We start from the raw sequence: 20,344 nt of genomic DNA, 5'->3' as shown, positions 1-20,344 counted from the left end.
TCTTGGCTTCCAGGAGCCAATCCTCACTGCAGTACCTGTGGAGGGTCAGTCTGCACAGTGACTGTACCACCTTTCTTGTTTTGAGGGCTGCAAGTTTGCCCTGCTTATTCTGGGTCTGAAGCTATTCCCTGTGTGACTTTCTCCTCAGTCCTCTGCAGCTCAAAGTTGCATTTAGCTGTGGTGCTGTTGTCAGTGTTAGCACACCTGCTGCTGGAATTAAGGTTGCAAAAATTCTTTGCCTATTTAAGCAAGCATCAGATCTGCGTTCAATTTTGATTTGTGTTGAGATGAAATATTTTATTTCTGAAAATTGCTGATTCATTCAAGCCAAAATGGAGAGCAAGAGATGTATCTAACAGGATCCTGATTTATGTCAAGAAGCAAAGGCACTTCAACTTTGATTGTGCACACCTCAAGAAAGTGTGCCAACCAGGGAGCAGTACTGGTGGTGTAGCTGTTTTCATTAAAAACCTCAAAAGGTCTTGATTTAATTCTAATTCTAATATAAAAGCATCTCTGAAATAATGAAAAGGTTTATGGGATCGGCAGATGAATGTTTCCATTCAGACCCTCTGACAAACTTTCTAGTAATGCCTTACTACTTTTTCATGACAATGAAAGTGGAAGTTAGATTACAAAAAGCCAAACCATATTTATTAGCTGCAGTCATACTGAATTTATTTTAAAATAATAAATGTTCTGGGGAAAAAAGCCCAATCGAAATTACTTGCCAAGGTCTTTGGCAGGTGTCATATCAGAATTGCACTATTTCCATTTTACATAGCAAACCAACTTACTGTCATTCAATTCTTTTAACATAGATAAAATAGGCATCGTGTTACATTATTCAAGCCTACCACATTAAATACTTTCAACCACAATAATTTTGGTATCATCCTAAGATATGTTAGTGCCAACAAACAGATAATAAATGTTAAGATGGAATAGTAAAAGTTTCTGAAGTAAAGCTGTTCAAACATCTTCCTTTAAAAAAAAAATTAAAGATTGAAAAGAATATTTACCATGTCATGAAAGCGTCAAATGACCTGCAGTTCTTAAGAAAATAAGTTACACTAATTTGGATGGAAGTCTGAATTAATCTGGAGAGTTTACCTTTGCTGAATTAGTTGCCTCTTGTATATTTTATTTCGTTGTTTATGTGGAGCATTTGCTGTGCCATTTATATTTGATTCTTCTCAAGCCTGGCAATACTTACCAAGTTTATTTGTTATTTTCCATAAACTAAAGCTTTAGGCATGAGATCTTGGTGGAGTTCCTTAGTCATTTTTCCAATTTGATCTGGTATTTTGAAGTATTAAAAAAAAAGAAAGAAAGAAACAGGCAGCTCTAACCAGAATTATTTCAAGTCTTGCAGATAGGATATATTCCAAATATTGCAGTGCTTTGGGCTGGGATTGAGGAAATAATGAGCAAGTCTGATTTACTGATTTTTTTCTATAATAAAATTCATATCTTAGTTGAAATGCAAATCTTGGGCTTATTTTTCTGGAAACAAAAAGGGTCCCCTTGTATACACTTGTAAAGGTAGAAGGAAGATAAAAGATTGAGAAGAGACAGCAGTTTCTGAATATTACTGCAAATAAATTTAAACATTTATAACTTTAAAATTGGAACTGACACTGGTTTCATTCTCAAGCACTGGCAGGTCTGGGAACAGTTGATGCTCTTCGTGCAGCTGTCAGCCTGAAAAAGGAGTTTGGCAGTTAGGTGGGGGTGGGAGGGAAGGTCTGTCATGTGGAGGAAGAAAAACCAAATCTTTTAGAAGAGGTAGTGAGGAAGGAAATAAACACATGCAGTGAAGGGAGGGGAGAGCAAAAAGCCTGTGAGTGTCTCTGTGATACCCCCATTTTAGCTCAGGTGTGTATCTCAGTATCCCAGAGAGCATTCTGACACCAGCAATTGCTGAAAGACACTTCTGCCTCCCCTGAGAGGAGAGCCAGCTCTCCATCTGCTCTGCTAGCCAGTGGTCCAGTGTGGAACTGGCCGGGGAACTGGGCAAGATATGCACACCTTGGTTTCTAGCTTTGCGCTGCCCTCGCGTGAGGTGCGCCCATGTTTCTCTACAGACATTAAACAGCTCAACTCTTCAGCAAGGTTCAATACAAAATGCAAATACCAGGATTTATTTGTAACGCTCTGTAGTTATTCCCATTTACAGATGTTTAGAAAATACAGAGGTGCGAAAAGAAAAACCATAGTGAATGTACACATTCGGAGGGATACCACTTCCATTGTCCAGTCTCCAGGGTTTTTTTTTCTCTGCTGTCCAGACAGTTTTTTCATGAGCTGTGTTAGCTGACATAGCTGTCTTCCCTTTGAAGCCTTTTTGCAGGTTTGCATGTGTGTAACCTTTCACTCCAGAACTCACTGTGTCCTTTCACGTAGTAAAAAGCAGTGACTCTTCAGCTCTGACCCAAGCAATCAGAAATTGTGTCAGGTCCGCAAAAATGTCTTAAAAAGCACAAGTGTGCTTTTGTTGGTCTTCTTTTCTTTAAGAGAAAGGTTAAAGGCAAAGTTTTGCTTGTCTCCTGATTTCTCTGTCTTCAAGTTCTGTTTTTTTCTGAAATCTGAGCAGCTAATCACTTTAATTATTATGATTAAAATTAAAGAATTTAATGCTGTAATAAAAAGCTGAGACTTAAAATGCACAAGACTCGAGTTATGTTAACACACAAATTCATTAAAATATTGGATTTCTAAGTTCAAAAAACCTCCAAAACCCCAGAATTGATCGGGTTGGTTTGGGGGCATTGTGAATAATTTGTGGGCAAGCTAGGAACCAAAAAGAAACACTCAGGTTGCTTTTCTTTCACAGAATAAAAACCTGTATACACATTAGTTCAAAGCTTGTCTCGGAGAGGCCTTGACTGAATCAGATGGCTCTTTTCTCTAGTTTGTAGCACTTGTACTGGGGTTCCAGCACGAGCATTTGTAGCTATTTCTTGGTATGACGGTTTCACATTTACACTGTGCATGGTCACAGCAAGTGAAGTAATTCTGTGGTTAAGGTTTCCTATTCCATCTATCTGCATTTAAAAGGAAGCAACACCCCTCTCACCTGAAGCACCTGTCTCTGTTGCTCGTTTCTCTTTTTCTTTTTCTGCCATCTCTGGGGAAAAAGTTCCTTCCTCCGCAGTCCCAGCTCAAAGTTAGAGGGACACAGAGCGCTTCCTCTTCCTGGTGGCAAACTCCCCTGCCACGAAATTGGATAAGGAATGGCTCAAGTTGGTGTCCAGGGTTTCAGAGCTGTTGCTGCTGATTTTCACCCATGGGCACAGGCACTGGAGCATGGCTCTGCGGATGTAGTTGTCAAAGCAAAAGTAAATGAAAGGGTTGGCACAGCTATTGGCAAAAGCAAAAGGGCTGCTCACCTTTATGCCCAGCTGGGCAACGGTGCCAGTAAAACAGTCAGGCTGCTTTAGGAGTTGCAAAAGGATGGCCATAAGCTTGAAAAGATTGTAAGGAACCCAGGAGACAACAAATGCTGCCACTACAATGAAGACGATCTTGATGGATTTTCTCAGTTTCTTATCACGTTTCCCAGCCTTCTGATAGTGCACACAGAGTCTCTTGGTGATGGAGCAGTAAAAGGTTAAGATACTTAACAGTGGGAAGAAGAAGGCCAGGATTAAAAGCATCAGTGACATGATCAGTTTGACTTCTGTCATGGCTTTGTCTGTGCAGTAAGTCTTTCCGTATTGCTTCCTCAGTTCTCTGGACAAAAGGGTTGGCATCCCTAAGCAGCAGGATAATAACCAGACACAGATGCAGAGTGCTCTGGAATAGGCTCTTGTCCTGATCCGCCGTGCGATAGAGGGGTGCATGATAGCGAGGTAGCGGTCAGCACTCATACAGGTGAGGAGCAGGATGCTGCAGTACATGTTGACTGAGATGACATAGGAACTGGCTTTGCAGAGGAAAGATCCTACCCTCCAGCTCTCGTCTGACACCTCCATGTCCACCCAGAAAGGAAGAGTGATGAGGAAGATGAAGTCAGATGCAGCGAGGTTGACGATGAAGATGTCAATCAGCCTCTGGACCCGTTGCTTGAAGACCAAGGCCACTATCAGGATTGAGTTGCCAACAATGCCCACCAGGAACACGGCACTATAAAGGATAGGGAGGAAAACAGACATATGTTGCAGGTGCTGGTGCTGGCACTGGTCATCGTAGTAGTAATCATAGTTGAAGGTGACTGCAGCCGTGGATGACAGCTGAGGGAGTTCCATTTCTGACCCAGCTGTCCTCATCCTCTCTCTGAGGGAGGCTCTGAGCTTCCCCTACCCTGCCCTTCCAGGTCTTCTTTAAAAATATTATATCAGTGAGCGGGGAGGAGGGGGAGAGGGGGGAGGAGGAGAAAAGTGGTTTTGTGGGGAGGTAATTTGTACACTTTGAACCAACTGCACAGGCAATGAACAAGCAACAAGGGTATCTGATTAGTCAAAACCCTGCCTTCAGAATAAATGTGTGTGGCTTTTATAAAAATCAGGTTTAGTTTTACTGAGTCTATCTCCATTTTGCATTTTCCGGCTTCAGGTTTTGCTTTTCTTTCAGGTGGAGGGAAGGCATTTTTTGAGATTCTGAACTTTTTTTTAGGAAAGTATATTGGTAGTTTGAAGAAATTTGAGATTGTACCAGCTTATAAGAACCCCAAGAACAGTGAATTTGGGTGCCTCAACCTTTATCTATAGTCAAAACATTTTATATAAATTGCTTGTCAGGGCAAGTCTGACTTTCCTGAGGCTTGGAGGTTTTTACTTTACTTGACTATTCATGATTGTTTTCTGTTTGAAAGTAATTCTCTCATATGCATATATATAGGGAGAAGCATTTAGAACTCCTATATCCATTCCGCCCTGTAGCTGGTTGTTCTTTATCAGGCCCAGGTTCTTGGCTGCCCTGCCAGTGCCACCTCCTGCCCTGCAGCCCCACCAATTCCCCTAGATCTGGACTCTCCACATCCAACTTTAGGAATGTATTAGAAACTTCGAGAACAGTTTTTCAATGTGTTGTATATTCTTCTGGCATTTGAAACTCGACGCTTCCATCCCCCACACAGTATTCCTTATCATCCACAGTCCTGGACTCCAGAGCAGTAGTTTGTTCCTTTTCCTTCTGGCTGCACAGCCTATAAGGCTCTTGAGCTGTTCTTATATACAGCACTCGCTTGTCTTAATGAGCTCTGATTTCCTTCATCTTTCGTTTGCAGTATCAGTATTACTCCAGCTGTGACTTACCTTACAGACAGCCCTTTCAGCAATGCATAAATCAAACAGAAATTCTCATTTTTAAAACTACTGAATTCATTACAGCTTTGTCAGCGCATACTAATTTGAAACCTGCACTATTGGTCTTCATCATCCTTCCTCTCTTCTAAAAGTAAGCTCATTTTCTCCTTCCTCTCCCTCCCACCAGCATGTTCACAGACCAGGCAGGCCTCCAGGATTCTCAAAGCTTTGAGGAAATCGCCTCCTGGTGCGTGCTCCATCCCTGGGCAGACAGATTGCATCTGTGCATGCCTTCGCATGCAAGGAGCAACTCCAAACTGCATGCACAGCTAGTTAGTCCCTCCAGTGCAGTCTGGGTGCACTCAAATTCACTCTCCCAAGTGCTCAGGTGATGTGCTCCTGTGCAGCAGGTGCCTGGTAGAGTTCCAGGCACCTTGAAAAGCAGAAACTGCTGTAAAACGACTGGCTGCTGGATGGGAGGGAATTTAGGTGGGCACTGTCTCATGTGTAGGTATGCTGATATCTAATAAGCACCCACTTTTACACAACTGCTGTCCTATCTGTAGGGCACTAGTGGACTCTAGCTGACTACTTTTATGGAATGTGTAAACATTAACTTAGTGAGTATAATTCAGCCATCACAAACTCTGAAAAAGGATCAAGGCGTATAAAAACATCCTGGCTAAGATGATTGATTTGTATGCCACAGACATAAATGTGAACCTATAATGAATAACAGGCTAAAAATCATCTTCCTGCCATCTCAAAGTGGGTTGTAAGTGCTCATCCTAGAAATTATTATATCCTCTTCTAAGTAAGAGGCAGTGACCCTGTTTAGCTAGTTCACTCATGAATCAGGGTTAAAAAAACTCCATAGATTTGAAAAATGCCTCGTTGTTATTCTAGAAGTAATCTCCTGCACCTGATTACCTAAAACACAATTCTTATTTTCAATGAAATGTAAAAGTCTCTTCTGTGGTGATTAAAGTGAGTAGGTACTGTTACTGCAAGTCTTTGTCTTTGTGAGACACTCATCAGTGGTCAGCCAGTGTGGATTTATGTGACAGCTTATTTCTTCCCTGGCAAAGCTGGGAGAAGGAATCACAGAACCAAACTCTTAAAACTCCTAAAATCAGGTTGTGTTGAGGACATTGTTACTTGCATGCAAGTGACATCAAGTGTAAACCTGCAAGAAAACACAGGCTAAAAATCATCCTCTCACCATCTGAAGAGAACAAGGAATATACTGAGTTTTCAGCCAAGACTTACGTAAAATTGCCCAAGTATCTTATTCTTTACAAAAACAATGTTTGATAAATTCAGTGCAGAGGTGAATTTTGTGTGATCTTTGCTTATTGTTGCTTCAAGGAATGTGTTTTAGTTTTGTTTTGTTTGGGTTTTTTTCCAAGAAGCACTGGAAAACAGAGGCATTCTCTTTCCATTAGTACTAGAGCAGGAGACCAGCTGAACCCTACAGCCAAATCTGCACTACTTCTGCCTCTCTTGCAAAGGTGGATCTATGTGTCATTTTCCTCTGCAGCTAGAGAACAACTGCTTACAAGCATTTACAAGCTTTAGAAATCAGATACAAATCTCGGAATCAGATACAGATTCTCTTCCCTCCATTGCAAGCTACTTCATACTCCTTGAAATTCACTCCTTCCCCTCTCCATCTCAGAGCAAACAAAAAAGTGAGTAACTTTAAAAAGCTTAAAGGCATCATAAAGGTAAGTATATGTCTGTGTATTCCTGTTTGTGGTTCCTGACTATGTCGTTTCTCTTTAGATTAATAACCCTACTCACTAAAATAAAAAATTTAATAGTAAACCTTTTCCAACAGGGACCAACTCTGCTCTCCTGAATTTGCTCTGCGTTTCTTAAATGCTCTAAGCAGACTTAGGGATGTCACTGCATGTTGCCATATTCCACATGTGACACTTCCTTATCCGGGCAGAAGATTTGCGAAGATAATCTAAAGCACTGCTGTGAATAATAAAGTGATCTGTAATTATCCGAGTTGAGCAGCAGCAGGCATGTTTGTCAGTAGTCTGGGATGTTTTTATGTGATAGTGATTCACTTAGGGCATCATGCAGGGTCTTACTCTTCCCACAGCTCTCTTTCCTGAGACAGAGCCAAGCTATCAAAAATACTGAGTACATGGAAATTCCTCTCATAACACTCCTGCACAGATATTCCAGAAAGCTCAGGAGGACAGACTCCATCCTCTCCTCAGACTACTCTGCTATTTCCACAGCATTTTGCTCCTCCCAGGCTTCACCAGATACATGTAAACCCTTTTCTCCAAAAAAATTTTCTGCTGAAGCAACCAGCTACTGTTTTGGCTCAGGTGTATGTTCTTCCATTTGGGACACCCATCTTGTCCAGCCCCTGACTCAGCTCTGAAAAAATGACACTTCTGGGTGCTGAGTAGTTTTGGACCTGAGAACCAACTTAACTTTTGTAACCAGACATTCAGAGCAGGTACTGTGATGGTGGCCCTGCATTTGGCCAGATCTGCTTTAAATTGTGCATTTTTCTGATGGTTCTGCCTCTCTCAAATGCACCTGTGAGATCCGCCAGGTCAGAGTTTGCATCATTCCTTAATCTTCCTCGTAGGAACATGGAGGTATTTCCAACAGCAGCAAGGGAAAAGCTTTCATGTCTTTGTTCACACTTCTGTCCTGCCTGTGATACATGCATTATGGTAGGTAGTCACGTAATTTGTGGGGAAAATATCTGCACAGGAAGTAGGCAGTGCTGCTGATTTTCTTTCTTACACACACCACCTTAAAACATCTGCAATTGAAGCATTTCAGGTAGCAAGGTGTGGGTTTGGGTTTTTGGGATTTTTTTTTCTTTTTTCTTTGTTGTTGTTATTTTACACTCTTTTACTGATAGCTTAAATGTCATTTTATTCCAGCTTGTACATGCACTTTAATATAAGCACAGGCATCTAGATAAAATAAGCTGCATATCTGTAAATTATTAATAGTGATAAATGCTGAGGAGGACAGAGGTTCATTCAGCTGTAAAATAAAGTGTAGTCGTTTCTGAATTATTTTACTTAAAAATCCATGTAAAAACAGACCTAATTAAAAAAGAAAAAAATCAAAAACCCCTCATTAAATTGGCTGAAACTGCCCTATTGTGCTATGGCTAGTTGAAGGCAGGCTCAGAGGCAACCACATAAATGCTAACCAATGGAAGTTTCATCCCTCAACAAAGAGGAAAGGGTGGAACTTATTCAGGTACAATTGTGGGCACTGAGACAATGCATCATGATAGACTGAAATAGTTTCATGCTGAGAGCAGTGGCTTACAAAATGCAGTGCAGGAAGAAAATATTTTTGTACATTTAATTTTAAAATATTGATTATTGTTTCTTGCCATTTATTTCATCCTTTTTTAATTTATATTTTTGTGTATGTTTTATAATGTACAAATCATATATTGGTGCTGTAGTACATGTACATAATTCTAAAAAAAACACATTTAATAGGGGTGCCTGCTCAAAAAGTTTTTACTGACAAGGTACATGATTAAAAAGTTTGGAGACTACTGACATAGATGATGAGAATCATTATAATGCCCCAGTGCTATTCATGATCTTTGGGAACACATCTAAAAGGTTTTCTGTCTGTGAAAATTATACTACTGCGTCCTGGGCCACAAAATATTAAAGAAAAATAAAGAAGGCAGAAATAAAACCAGGCAAACTGTGTAAAGAGGTCTGAGGTGAGTCAAAGGGTTTTCCTGCTGACTCAGGCTGTGTAAAATGCTCATAGATGGTGCCTAAAACTAAAACCACCCTTTTTACTATTGCAAAGAGAATATTTGTTGGGGGAGGTGACATCTTGTTAATTAACTAGTAGTTTTGGAAAAAAACGGGCAGACTTTTGAATACATTTTTCAGGTCTGAATCAGTAACTCCTGATGTGAATGTGATATATGAAGTAGGTTTTGTTGTTTTTTTGTCCTTTTCAGCTTCATTTAATGCAGATGGTGCCACCTCCCACAAATGTTTATTTATTTCCTTAGATTGTGAGAATTAAAATTACAGATATTTAGTACTAAACAATTTAATTATTTTTGCAACATATTGGGGTTTTGGTTTTGTTTGTTTTGTTTGCAGCACTCTGATGTTAAACTCTCTGTCAGTGCCTGAGAAGTTAGTAATGCTCTTCTTGATCCAGGTCTGCTATCAAAGAAATTTCACTTTTGCAAAAAGCAGGAACAGCATTTATTCTACAGCTCTCAGCATTATTCCCTTTGTGCTTTCCTGCGCACAGTAAAGCAAACTTTTACTTTTAAGACCTTCCCAGCTGATCCTGTTGTGTAACTAAACTGATCAACCAGTGGTTCTGCTGAGGCACACTGAGGAGGTGCGAAAGGGAGAGAAAAAAGAGTTGTTGGCAAGGAATCACCCTGTGCGTTCACTTGTAATGTTTTATTGGGTTACTTTTACTATATGGAAGGGTGTTTTTCCAGAAAAAAAAAAAAATCCAGGTGAAATCTGTAGAGAGTATTTGATTTTAAATAAATGAAATGAAAATATAGTTCTTCGCTCTGGTTGCTTTTGAGCAGCTGCACACTTCATATTGATCAGGGCAGATTAGGAAAAAGAAGAGGCCACTGTAGCCTAATTTAATAATGGAAGCAGTAATGGCTGCAAAGTTTTTCAGAATTGATTTTCATGTTTATGAAATTAGATCTTTTAGGAGAAAAACTGAAGACATGCCAGTGTTGAATAATTCGCTGCACTTTACAGTAAATGACTCAGATTCTGAGATACACACGGGTTTTGTTGACTTTTTTTTCTTTTAATGTTTTCTGACTTCCACCTTTGATAGCTTTTCCAGGTATACAGAAAGAAGTTCCTGATTTTTTTTTCCCTTCCCTATTGCTAATACATGTATTTAATAATCTTGCAAGTCATTAGTTCAGTAAATTAACCCCTTAAATAAGTTTCTATAAATAAGATTGACTGACATTCTGTGATATTGAGAGAGGTTTTCTAATTGCTCGGTGAGTTTCGTATCCCTTTTCAGGTTTATCTCTACTTTGTCAAGGTATCAAAACTAGACATGCTATGTCAGAGCCAGCAGCAATTCTAGATGTGATACTTCTTTCCTCCTTGTGATTTCTCAGTTTGTACATCTGAGGTTACAGGAAACTTGGAGGGGTTTTTGGGGGGCCACATCTTGTCAGTTGGTACTTCATCAACATTTTTCCTTTTCATTTTGCATTTCCCAGGATAAAGTCTTATGTCAGGTAAGTACAGCCTCCAGTCCTTGCTTTTAAATTAATGAGCTCACCGATGACCTTATTGAAACGCGTGTTTGCTTGCCCCAGCTAGGACATGATCAGGTCACCCTGTCCCAGTGCCTTCTCCATGTCATTATTTACCCTTCTCTCGTGTCATCTGTGAGGTTTATCAGCAATACTCTGCTTTCTTCCAGGCCATCGATAAAGATGTCAAGTATTTTAGAGTCCAGGATAAACCCCACACAGATCCCAAATTATGTCTTTGTAGACAGTCACATTATAAGGTGGGGGTGAGAAAACTCCATGACGCAGAAAGTGGGACAAATAGACAGAAATTTCTTAAATTAAATGCAATTTCTAATTTTTTTAATTAAAAAATTAATGTTGCATCAAACCCAGTAAGTTTCTTCTATGACTGCTTTCACCTTTACATCCTAGTCTCTGACCTTACTGCAAAAATGCTTCCTGGCTTTTTCCTGGAGGAGTTGGTCGGGATAATTCCCCAGAAGTCCTCAGAGATGTGAAAGCCTCGGATGTTTCTGGGGTTTTTCTTCTGAATATTTGCTTTGGAGTTTTGTAAAAACCAAGACTGGCTGGGCTGGTCTCTAAGCCAGGGGAGTTATTAACCACTCTTAAGAGTCGTCTTGTAATTTCCGTGGTTTTCTGTACCAGGGATGGAGGGAAACGGCCAGTTTGGGGCATGGAGCCAGCGTTGCCAATTTTTGCAATTTTTCCTGGATTTTTTTTTTTTTTTTTTCCCCTTAATTGGTGTTTTCTCGAGTCATTCAGCCGGGCTGTCACGTCCCCGTTTTTCACAAGCAACCAAGAGAAACAGAACTAGAAAGGAGTGTGTAGCCAGGTGGGGATCAGCCTCTTCTCTCAGCCAAACAGCGACAGGAGGAGAGGACAGGGTGCCGGTGAGGCTGAGGCTGGACAAGCAGGAATTTCCCCACAGCCAGGCCGATGAGCCACTGGAAAGGGCTCCCCGGGGCTGCCGGCGCCTCCGGAAAGGGCGGCAGGACTACATCACCCAGCGTGCCCCGCGCCGGCGGGCGCGGCGGGCGGAAGCGGGGCCCGGCCGGGTGCGAGGCGGCGGCGATGGGCGGTGGGTGCCGGGCCGGGCCCGCCGAGCAGGCGCTCAGGGCATTTGGGGCTGAGGCGGGGGACGGGGCTGAGGGCTCGGGATGCTCCCTTCGGGTTTGCTGTCGGCCTCCCGCGCTGGGGCTGGCGCCTGGGAGGCACCAGACCCCCGGGGGCGGTCGCGCTCCGTGGGGATGCCCGGCTGGCCCGGCCCTGTGCTGGGCTGGCCTGCAGGGACAGGTGCTCGTGGCCTGAGGGCTTTTCAAGTAATTTCCCCTCTCTATCTTATCTTTTTTCTTTTTTTAATTTTTTTTTTTTTTTAATGTTAATGATAGCACTAGGAGACGTCTGTGAAGGTATGTCAGAGTAAAATGATGATGTCCAGTCATTCGGTTTGCTCTTTGCTTGTAGATCCCTTGTTGTGAACTGGCAGTGTGGAAAAAGCTGAATGAATGGAACAGTCAGGGCAGAAAAGGGAAGTTTGCCTTTCATGCTCCCCGCTGGCCACAGGACACAAACAGCACGGTGCCTCTGAAGAGACCTGGAATCATCGGAGCTGTGTGTTCTGAGGGACTCTGAGCATCTCTGAAGGTAAAAAAGTGCTTGGTAGCAATCTTTCCTAACCTTTTGTTACCCTGAATATCGAATGGACAGTCCATCTTGGTGCTGTGTCCAGCCCCCTCCCCATATATGCACTTTCTTGTAGGCCTTCTGCCTAATCCCTTTTTGATTGCTAGTATATTTGCCGAGAGAATGCTGGCGAATGCAGCAGGGACTCTTTTGTGATGTCATGTAGAAGGAGTTTTTTAAATGTGGTGACCCCACTGCTGGCTGAAAGGGGTGACCGCAGCAACAAGATAAAAATATGCATGTTTTTGTATTCCCTTCTACCATGGTACAGTAACTTCTTACAAAGACTGTTCAGTCTTCAGTCCTAGAGTTGATGTTTTGCCAGAATACTTGTTTTTGTTCTGTTCTTTGTTTCTATTTTTTCTTCCCCGACTCTACTGACTTGTCCCCTTTGTTTTTCCCTTCTTTGAACTGCGTGCAATCTAGTCATTCTGTTGAGTATTGCTTCCGGTTTGGCCTTTACATTCTCTTTCTTGAGCTTTTTTCAAAGATTTTCTTTTTTGAAAATTTTAAAAAACTTTATGTGTCTCACTTATTTTAAAAAATGAATAAAACTGCAGTATCTCATTAAGCACTTTTGCCTGTTTACAATCACCTAGTGTTATCTTAAATTTGTTGCATAGCTTAGTTTCAGCTGTAACTTGCCTGAAATAGCTTCTCCTGTTAGACAAAAACGTGCTGTCAGAGCTATATGAACGAACCTGTTAAAACAATGAAGCCTCTTGTTGACAGCCTGTGGATAAAAAGCATTTTTATTTGTTGTCAATCTTTATGTCTTTATAATTAGTGTAATCTTTAGTAGTACTGATGTTATTTTTTCATAAGTAAGTTTATTCTAAAGCACCTCCTACACATTGTTCTGCACAGAATCTTTTGCAGAGCATGGCATGAATCCCATAAACACTCAGTGTGTTACTTCATGGACTTCTCTGGTAGCTATTTCTTACCGACTGTGCCCACTGCTCCCTTTGAGCTCAGCCTGGGGCTGGCAGGATGCTTCTCTCTTTGGAAAGGACACCTCATTTAAGGGGGAGTGTGTCTCCTGTAAATGAAGATGCAGTGGATATGCACAGTGGATGGGCAGGGTAGTCAAATCTACTCCACTGGCAGGAAAAACTGGTTCAAGCTTTGCATGAAGTGTTGTAGAGTTCTTCATCTTTTCTGTAAGTAGTTGAAGTGTTAGGCAGAAGCACTGAGGGAACCTTTATTGTAAGGAATTGGGGGCCCACTCTTGCCTTGTCACTGTCATGTCCGTACTGAAAGTCATTTTGGGACAAATGCCACACAAAGCCACACAATAGATTTTGGGGATCTCTAGCCCCCTTGGCTGCTCTCTGCCTATGCCTGCAGTTACATGACAAGGATTGAGTGTCAGTAGGTTTCCATGTCCCTTTTACCAAGTGGATAATGACTGGGCAATTTGCTGTTTGGTGATTAAGCCTTCATTTTGCTTATGAACTGTTTTTAGTTGCCTGCTGACGTCGACTCTGCCGTGTTCACAGCATGCCAGCACACAGAAGGCTGGTCCAGAAGTGTGTGGTTGTTTTTTGATGGTGATCTGGTAGGGATACTGCCAGCACCAGTGTTCTGCACGTGGCACCAGGGATATGTAGCTGAAAGTAAGATTTTTGGGCCAGTTCTTTTGTTTTCTCTGTGTTAGTTATAAATTTGGTAGGGCTTTGTCACTGTCAGCATTTATATTGAAAGGTAGTGACAGCAGATCAGTGGCCCAATGATGTTCTGGTTACATTCTTTTTCACACTGCTCTGGGGATGGAGCTTGTGGGTTGTTGTGATCCTTCCACCCAGAGAGAGCCCTTTCTAAAGAGAGGAGTCTGTTGCAAAGGGTTCCTCTTGCATTAGATGTGATTGCAATATCGTGGAAAATCCAGACCAGCCTGCTCAGCAGCCTGTTCTGCTGCTTGCTCTGAGTGATCTGCTCAGCTCTGAGCTCAGCTGGGTGGGAGCATTGGCCCTGCAAGTGCCACTTGCCCTGTTTGCTTCGGGGGCTGTGTGAAGGGGTGGGGATCCCTCAGTTAACTCAGTAGGGCTGGATGTTGAGGTCAGATGTATACAGCAATTTGCTCTTCTATCCCATATCCTGTGTACCTGGAGCAAGGTGCTGGGATATTGAAGGAGAGTGGAAGTACATAATTACAGGAATTAAACACTGCACAGAGAATTTGCTACCAAGTCTGGGCTTGCTTCTACGTTTTCTATATAAATAAACCTGGATACAATGTGTTCTCCCTCTCAATATTTCTATTATCTTATACAAGTTCACAGCTTGTAGATTATTATTTAAGTACAGTTGTGGTTTGCAAACTTTGCAGTGCTTTAAGTGGATGTTTTTTGTCAGTTCACCACAAATCAGTTCTATTCTTTCTCATCGCAAAGGATGCAGTTCAAGGATGGATATTGCAGAGTGTGCTTCATTTAACATGGAAATGAAGCATAGGAAATGATATGAGAACACATAATTTCTCCTCCTTGTTAGCCAGTTTCAGACAAATAGAGGCACAGATGGAGAGGAAAAGAAATAAGAATGGTATTGTTAACAGCAAACATTGATGCCTTCGAAATTCCCTTCTTGAATTTGTAGTTTGTTTCTTAGTTCATAATTTATTGCTGACAAGTCTGACTTGAGGCACTTCACTGTTTTTTCCTTGTGAATGTTGAGGTTTAAGGCACTGGCTGTTTCCAGTTGCGGTTCCTTCAGTTGCAAAGAAAGTAGACCAAAATATTTTGATCGAAGTGTGTGGGAGAAGGGAGGTAGAGTAAGCATTAGACAAGAGCTGATTAGATAGTTGCTCCTGCCACCAGCCTACCTTTAGCTGCTGAGCCTGTTTCTTTTTTTTTTTTTTTCTGGCAAGTGCCTCAAGCCTGATTCATAATCATCCATACATTTAATCAAGCACAGAAAGTGCATGAGAACAACTGGCATCTGAGAGGAGTCCTCTGGTGTATTGCAGCCACAAAACATTTCTTATATTACCAATCGGTTACTCATTAAAGTCATGGTATTTGTCTTTTCCCCATGCCTCCTTTGACCCTGAATCTATGCCATTTGGGAGCACAACCCCACAAAGGAGGGCATAAAAGACCTCTAAGAGAGGGACACAGAGCCAAATCCTTGCGGGAACATATGAAGGCCTTTCAGTTTTGTCACATTGTTCCCATGGAACAGGGCACCCCCTGCATTGTTCTAGGTTTTCAAAAATACCATGGTATATTATTGTGGCATTATTGTTGTATTTATTATGATTTCCAAACTTGTCTTCTAGTGCTTCCTTCATGTTCTGTCTCTAGTGCCTAGATACATTTCTCTCTTCCCTAAAGGCATTCCAGCACCTTGGCACGGCTGTCCTTTGTGAGCAGCTTGGAAGGGCTTTTTCATCATGGCTGTGGTTCTTATCTTTGCTGTAAACACAAGCTGTGAAAGCCGTATGGGGTGGCAGGCTAAAAATAACTTCTACCCTTGGTAATCTCTTAAGGAAAGCTAAGTCTTCTTCCTGGGCGTTGTGGATGGAGTCTCTGACGTTCCCTACAATCAGGATCACGAATGGCAGCGAGCTGTGTCATCTTTGGGGACGAGTTGGTGTTGTTCTGTCAGTTGCTGTTTCAGGGCGAGCAGCCAGTGCAGTGTGCCTGGGAGAGCACACTCCAGGATATTATCCCTACTCGGAATTCGCAGATCCTGTGAGTGCTGGCCAGCCCTGTAGATTTGCTCAGTGGTCCTTTGATTCTAGCAGGTAGGACAAGGAAGGCGTGCATATCCTGAGGGGACCTTGCAGAAGGGGGCTGATGTCCCAGGTATGGCACCACTGGGATAACACTTCCAGAAGCGTTGCTCACTTGTCCCTGTGTTCCCAGCAAGGGCGCCATGATGGATAACCGGTTTGCTACAGCACTGGTGATCGCCTGCGTGCTCAGCCTCATCTCCACCATCTACATGGCAGCCTCCATTGGCACCGACTTCTGGTACGAGTACCACACCCTGTCCCCAGCCGAGAACGTTAGTGAAGCCAGTAGAATCATCTGGGAGGAGTTTGTCAGCAAAGATGCGGATGAGAAGACGTACACAGATGCGCTCTTCCGGTGCAACGGCACGGTTGGATTGTGGCGGAGGTGCATCACTGTACCCAAAAACTCTCACTGGTACAGCCCACCAGGTACCTCCAGAGCAATTATCATTTCCCTAGATTCCCTGGGGTGCTGTGTGCTAACTTCCTCAGAACAGATTCGTGCCATTTTGTTCCTCCAGAAGGCTTATTTCTAGCTTTTGTTTTGGTAAGTTGGATTTTTAATAAAGACAGTGCAGATTTTTAAAGAAGCAAAGGGCAGAATGGTCTGTGGCTGTCAGTGCTGCAGTTTCTGGTTTTGAGACATGATACTTGATCTAAATTTAGTCTTACAAGCTTGATTTTTATTTTGCCTCAGCTGTCCAGTTGGGGATATATTTATAGTTGTTCTACCAGTTACTGTCTTTTTAGGATAGATCCTGGGATCCAGCAATGGAATAAAGACACTACTTTATCAAGGAGGCATTCATTCCTTTTAGCTAGTCATTCACTTTGTTCATGTCACAAATATCCCATCATTGCATCAGCACACCTTGGCTTCTTTGAATAGATACAGAATGAAATATTTGTATTATCTTTTTTAATTGTTGGGGGATAAAATGTGAGGTAAACAACTATTTTAACTGCTTCAAAGTCAATTTTGGGTACTTACTCCATGTGTGAACTCCTTAATTTTGAACCCTCTTAAGTATGTACTTTCAACTACATTTTGTGGAGAAAAAGACATACATGAAATAGGTTTTTTTTTTTTTTTCCCTCTCATGAAAATATTTACTTTGGAAGACACTTCAACCAGTTCTGCTCAGTAGTATTCTCAAAGTAAAATCTGAGGTAGAAGCTTAGTGTAAAGAAGCAAATCCTTCATGTTCTTTAAATAGGCCTTTCTGTCCCATTTTTGATTTGACTGTTAGTACAAGACCACATTCTGCATATGAAGATAAGCACACCTTAGTTAGGAAACCCTGAGCTCAAGAATATGTGACAACATAGTTGAGCATCATATGCCACCACATTACTTTGCTATTCTGTTACACATGGCACAATTAGCTTTGGATAATCCAGGGAAGCTTGAAGATTCTGCCTGTTGGGATGCTATCCCTTAGTGCAGCACCTCATAACAGACACATAGTGCCAACTACATCATGGGAAAGCATCTGCAGATCTGTTTGGAGAGGTATTTTTTTTTACAAATGGCATTCCGAGGAACTTCCAAGCTCAAATTGGGAAAGGAGAGTTTGAAAGGGGAGAAGGAAGGTTGGGGAGAGACATCTAACGACAATTTTTTTCTTATTTTCCACCCCCAGAAACTGATATGACTACAAACTGCATCAGTTTCTCCCTCTCTGATCAGTTTGTAGAAAAGTACATAGAGCCTGGAAATCACAACAGTGGCACGGATTTGAATCGGACTTGTAAGTGTCTTTCATTATTTGGCAGATAACAAGTAGAGTTAAAAGAAGTTGTTTCTCAAATTCAGTCACTAGTGAGGAAAGCTTCTGTCTTTCTTGGTCTTGCTCACCATTTATTATTACAGTTGGCAGTAGGTCAAAGTTTAAAAGGAAGACATAGATGTGTTAGCAAGGGTTTTGCCTATGAATGCAGTATAGGGATGTGTGAGTTAAATTAGGTTATTTCTGTTTCAATTGAGTCTTTGACTATGAAGCTAGAATGTCTGACGAAACAGAAACAGCAGGGTAGAAGGGAATGTAAGATGGCAGGAGACCTTTTTCTAGCCAATCTTTAGCAAATTTGACTTGTTTGTTTCTTTCACATGCAGATCTGTGGCGATTGCAGTTTCTCCTGCCCTTTGTCAGCATTGGCCTCATGTGCTTTGGGGCTCTGATTGGGCTCTGTGCTTGTGCCTGTCGCAGCCTTTACCCAGCCATTGCCACCGGAGTCCTGCATTTCCTAGCAGGTAAGTGTCCTGCCATCCTCCTCCAGAAGCTCAGGAGTACCCCTGGAGCACTCTCTCCGTGGGTCAGCTCACTGCTTTGCTGCTTCCTTCCCCAGGGCTGTGCACGCTGGGCCTCGTTGGCTGCTATGTAGCTGGGATTGAGCTGCTCCATAGGAAGCTGCCTCTGCCGGAGGATGTGAGGGGTGAATTCGGCTGGTCCTTCTGCCTCGCCTGTGTGTCAGCACCTTTGCAGTTCATGGCAGCTGCTCTTTTCATCTGGGCAGCTCGCACCAACAGGAAGGAATTCACCCTCCTGAAAGCCTACCGTGTGGCGTAACTGCTGCTACTGCACTCTGGGCTTTCCATGTTAGAGCCTCTTGTCCACCAGCCCTTACTACTTTTTTCTTTTAGTCAGAGTTTTATCATGTACTGCATGCTTCTTGCCAGTCAAGACAATTTAGCCTGCAGGCCCTGAAGACAAAGACCTCTGGGCTAAATGACCAAAGCCTGCCAGAAGTCTGCAGAACTTGAACAGGTTTTTTAATTGGGTTTTTTTAAGAATTGTTATTATTTTTTAAGCTACGTTTGGTTGTTGACAGTTCCCCTTAGTTAGGTGTACATGCCTCTTCCTAATTTTATTACCCTGTCAGCCTGGAGGAAATAGAAGTGGGGTGGAAGAGAGACAAGAAGAGGTGCAGGTACGCAGGAATAGGAACCTCAGTGCACAAATAATACCTAATCAAGAGCTGTCTGCTGTGTGACTGAAGCAGGCAGTACCTACAGGGAGCACCCAAGAGAGATGGGGGAGTTCAGAAACCTCTGTTCTGGAAACACGTTAGCTAAATCAGTCTGTAGCTCAGCTCTGGGTGTCCTATCCTCACTAGTTTGCTGTGTTTTGTGGTTTTTCTACCCAAAACTGCTGGAGGCAGAGAAGGCCCCTGTGGCAGTGCCTGTAAGCACACTCTCCTGAAGGGACACTGCATTTGCTTCTGCCAAGGAGTGGGATAAGATGGCCGTCGTGGAGCTCTGTCCTGCTGTAGCTCCACTGCTTCCAGGACCCAGGCTAGTTTGGTATCTGCACTACATGTGATTGTGCACTCTAATCTTAATTTGTGGTGCTTTTGCTTGATGTGGAATAAGGCTTTCTTTTCTCTTGTTGAAAATGACCTCCTCACAAGTTTTTTGGTTTTAATTTGGTTCAGTGTATGTGTGTATATATACATATATAAACTTAACTTTTTTTAAACCTCACTTGTTTTACTTGTGTATCACACAAAAGGGTTTTTTTAAATGGTGCTGCTCTTTTCCCGTCTTGTTTAAATTAAATAATAATAATAGTAATAATAAAGACTCGGAAATTTTCAGCATTGCATGAATCTGATGGCAGGGTGAGGGAATTATCTAGAGTGGATTTTACTTGGGGAAAGAATAACCAGTGTCTAGATCACTCTGTTTTCATGGAAATGTCACCAGAAACAATGACCTTAGATTGGATTTTTTAAACTAAATTCTTGAGCTCCTGCTAATTTTAAATTTTCTCCTCATCATTGGTGGTCACAACATCCCATAATTTCTAATTAGTTCAAAAATGTTACATTTATTCTAAATTACTGTAATTCTAGCCAGACTGGGTGACATGTCATATCTAGAAAACAGTGTTCCAAGACTGAACTGCTTAATTCTGAGGCCTTAACTCACCTTGTTTCCTTACTCCAGGTTTAATAAAAGAAATATGCCTTAGGAGAAATACTTCCTGACAAAACAAGTGATGGCAAGGATTCTGTGGGATACTGGTTGATGAGAATGACACAGAAAGAGGCATTTTTATCTCATGGCTGTTTTTCTATTGTGCCTTTTTGCTTTTTTTTTTTTCCATAGGTGTTTCTACCCAAGCTATGTTTGCTGGGTCAGCAAACAGCCCTAATCATGATTTCCCTGAAGATCAGGTATAACTGCTTGTGTAATTTCTTTTGGTTTTTTTTCTCAAGTGTGTGATAGGGCTCTTCTATTGTCATCATTGGAGCCTTTACAAAAAAAAAAAAAAAACAAAACAAAGATGATGATGATGAAAACCAGAGTCACTGAAAAAGCAGTGGCAGGCCATTCAAGATAATCCTCTTTCTCCTGCTGTTGAGTAATTTTTT

General features: G+C 42.0%; 2 protein-coding genes across 2 annotated transcripts; one reads left to right on the top strand and one right to left on the bottom strand.

The window, feature by feature from the left end:
- Positions 1-3,106: 3,106 nt before the first annotated feature.
- GPR15 (G protein-coupled receptor 15) lies at positions 3,107-4,271 on the bottom strand. Its single transcript, XM_005523921.3, has one exon. The coding sequence runs from the start codon at positions 4,269-4,271 to the stop codon at positions 3,171-3,173; it is 1,101 nt and encodes a 366-aa protein (XP_005523978.2). The 3' UTR covers positions 3,107-3,170.
- Positions 4,272-11,535: 7,264 nt separating this feature from the next.
- Positions 11,536-19,564, top strand: CLDND1 (claudin domain containing 1). Its single transcript, XM_005523919.3, has 6 exons — positions 11,536-11,620; positions 12,007-12,186; positions 16,098-16,396; positions 17,611-17,718; positions 18,084-18,221; positions 18,317-19,564. The coding sequence occupies exons 3-6, from the start codon at positions 16,108-16,110 to the stop codon at positions 18,535-18,537; spliced, it is 756 nt and encodes a 251-aa protein (XP_005523976.2). The 5' UTR covers positions 11,536-11,620; positions 12,007-12,186; positions 16,098-16,107; the 3' UTR covers positions 18,538-19,564.
- The last annotated feature ends 780 nt before the right edge of the window (positions 19,565-20,344 follow it).

This window comes from Pseudopodoces humilis, chromosome 2 (genome assembly GCF_049639895.1).
Source record: "Pseudopodoces humilis isolate 2021_Gansu_Grassland_sample_001 chromosome 2, ASM4963989v1, whole genome shotgun sequence".
NCBI lineage: Eukaryota > Metazoa > Chordata > Aves > Passeriformes > Paridae > Pseudopodoces > Pseudopodoces humilis.
Note: the sequence above shows the minus strand (reverse complement) of the source record. Positions and strands in the feature narration are given on the sequence as shown.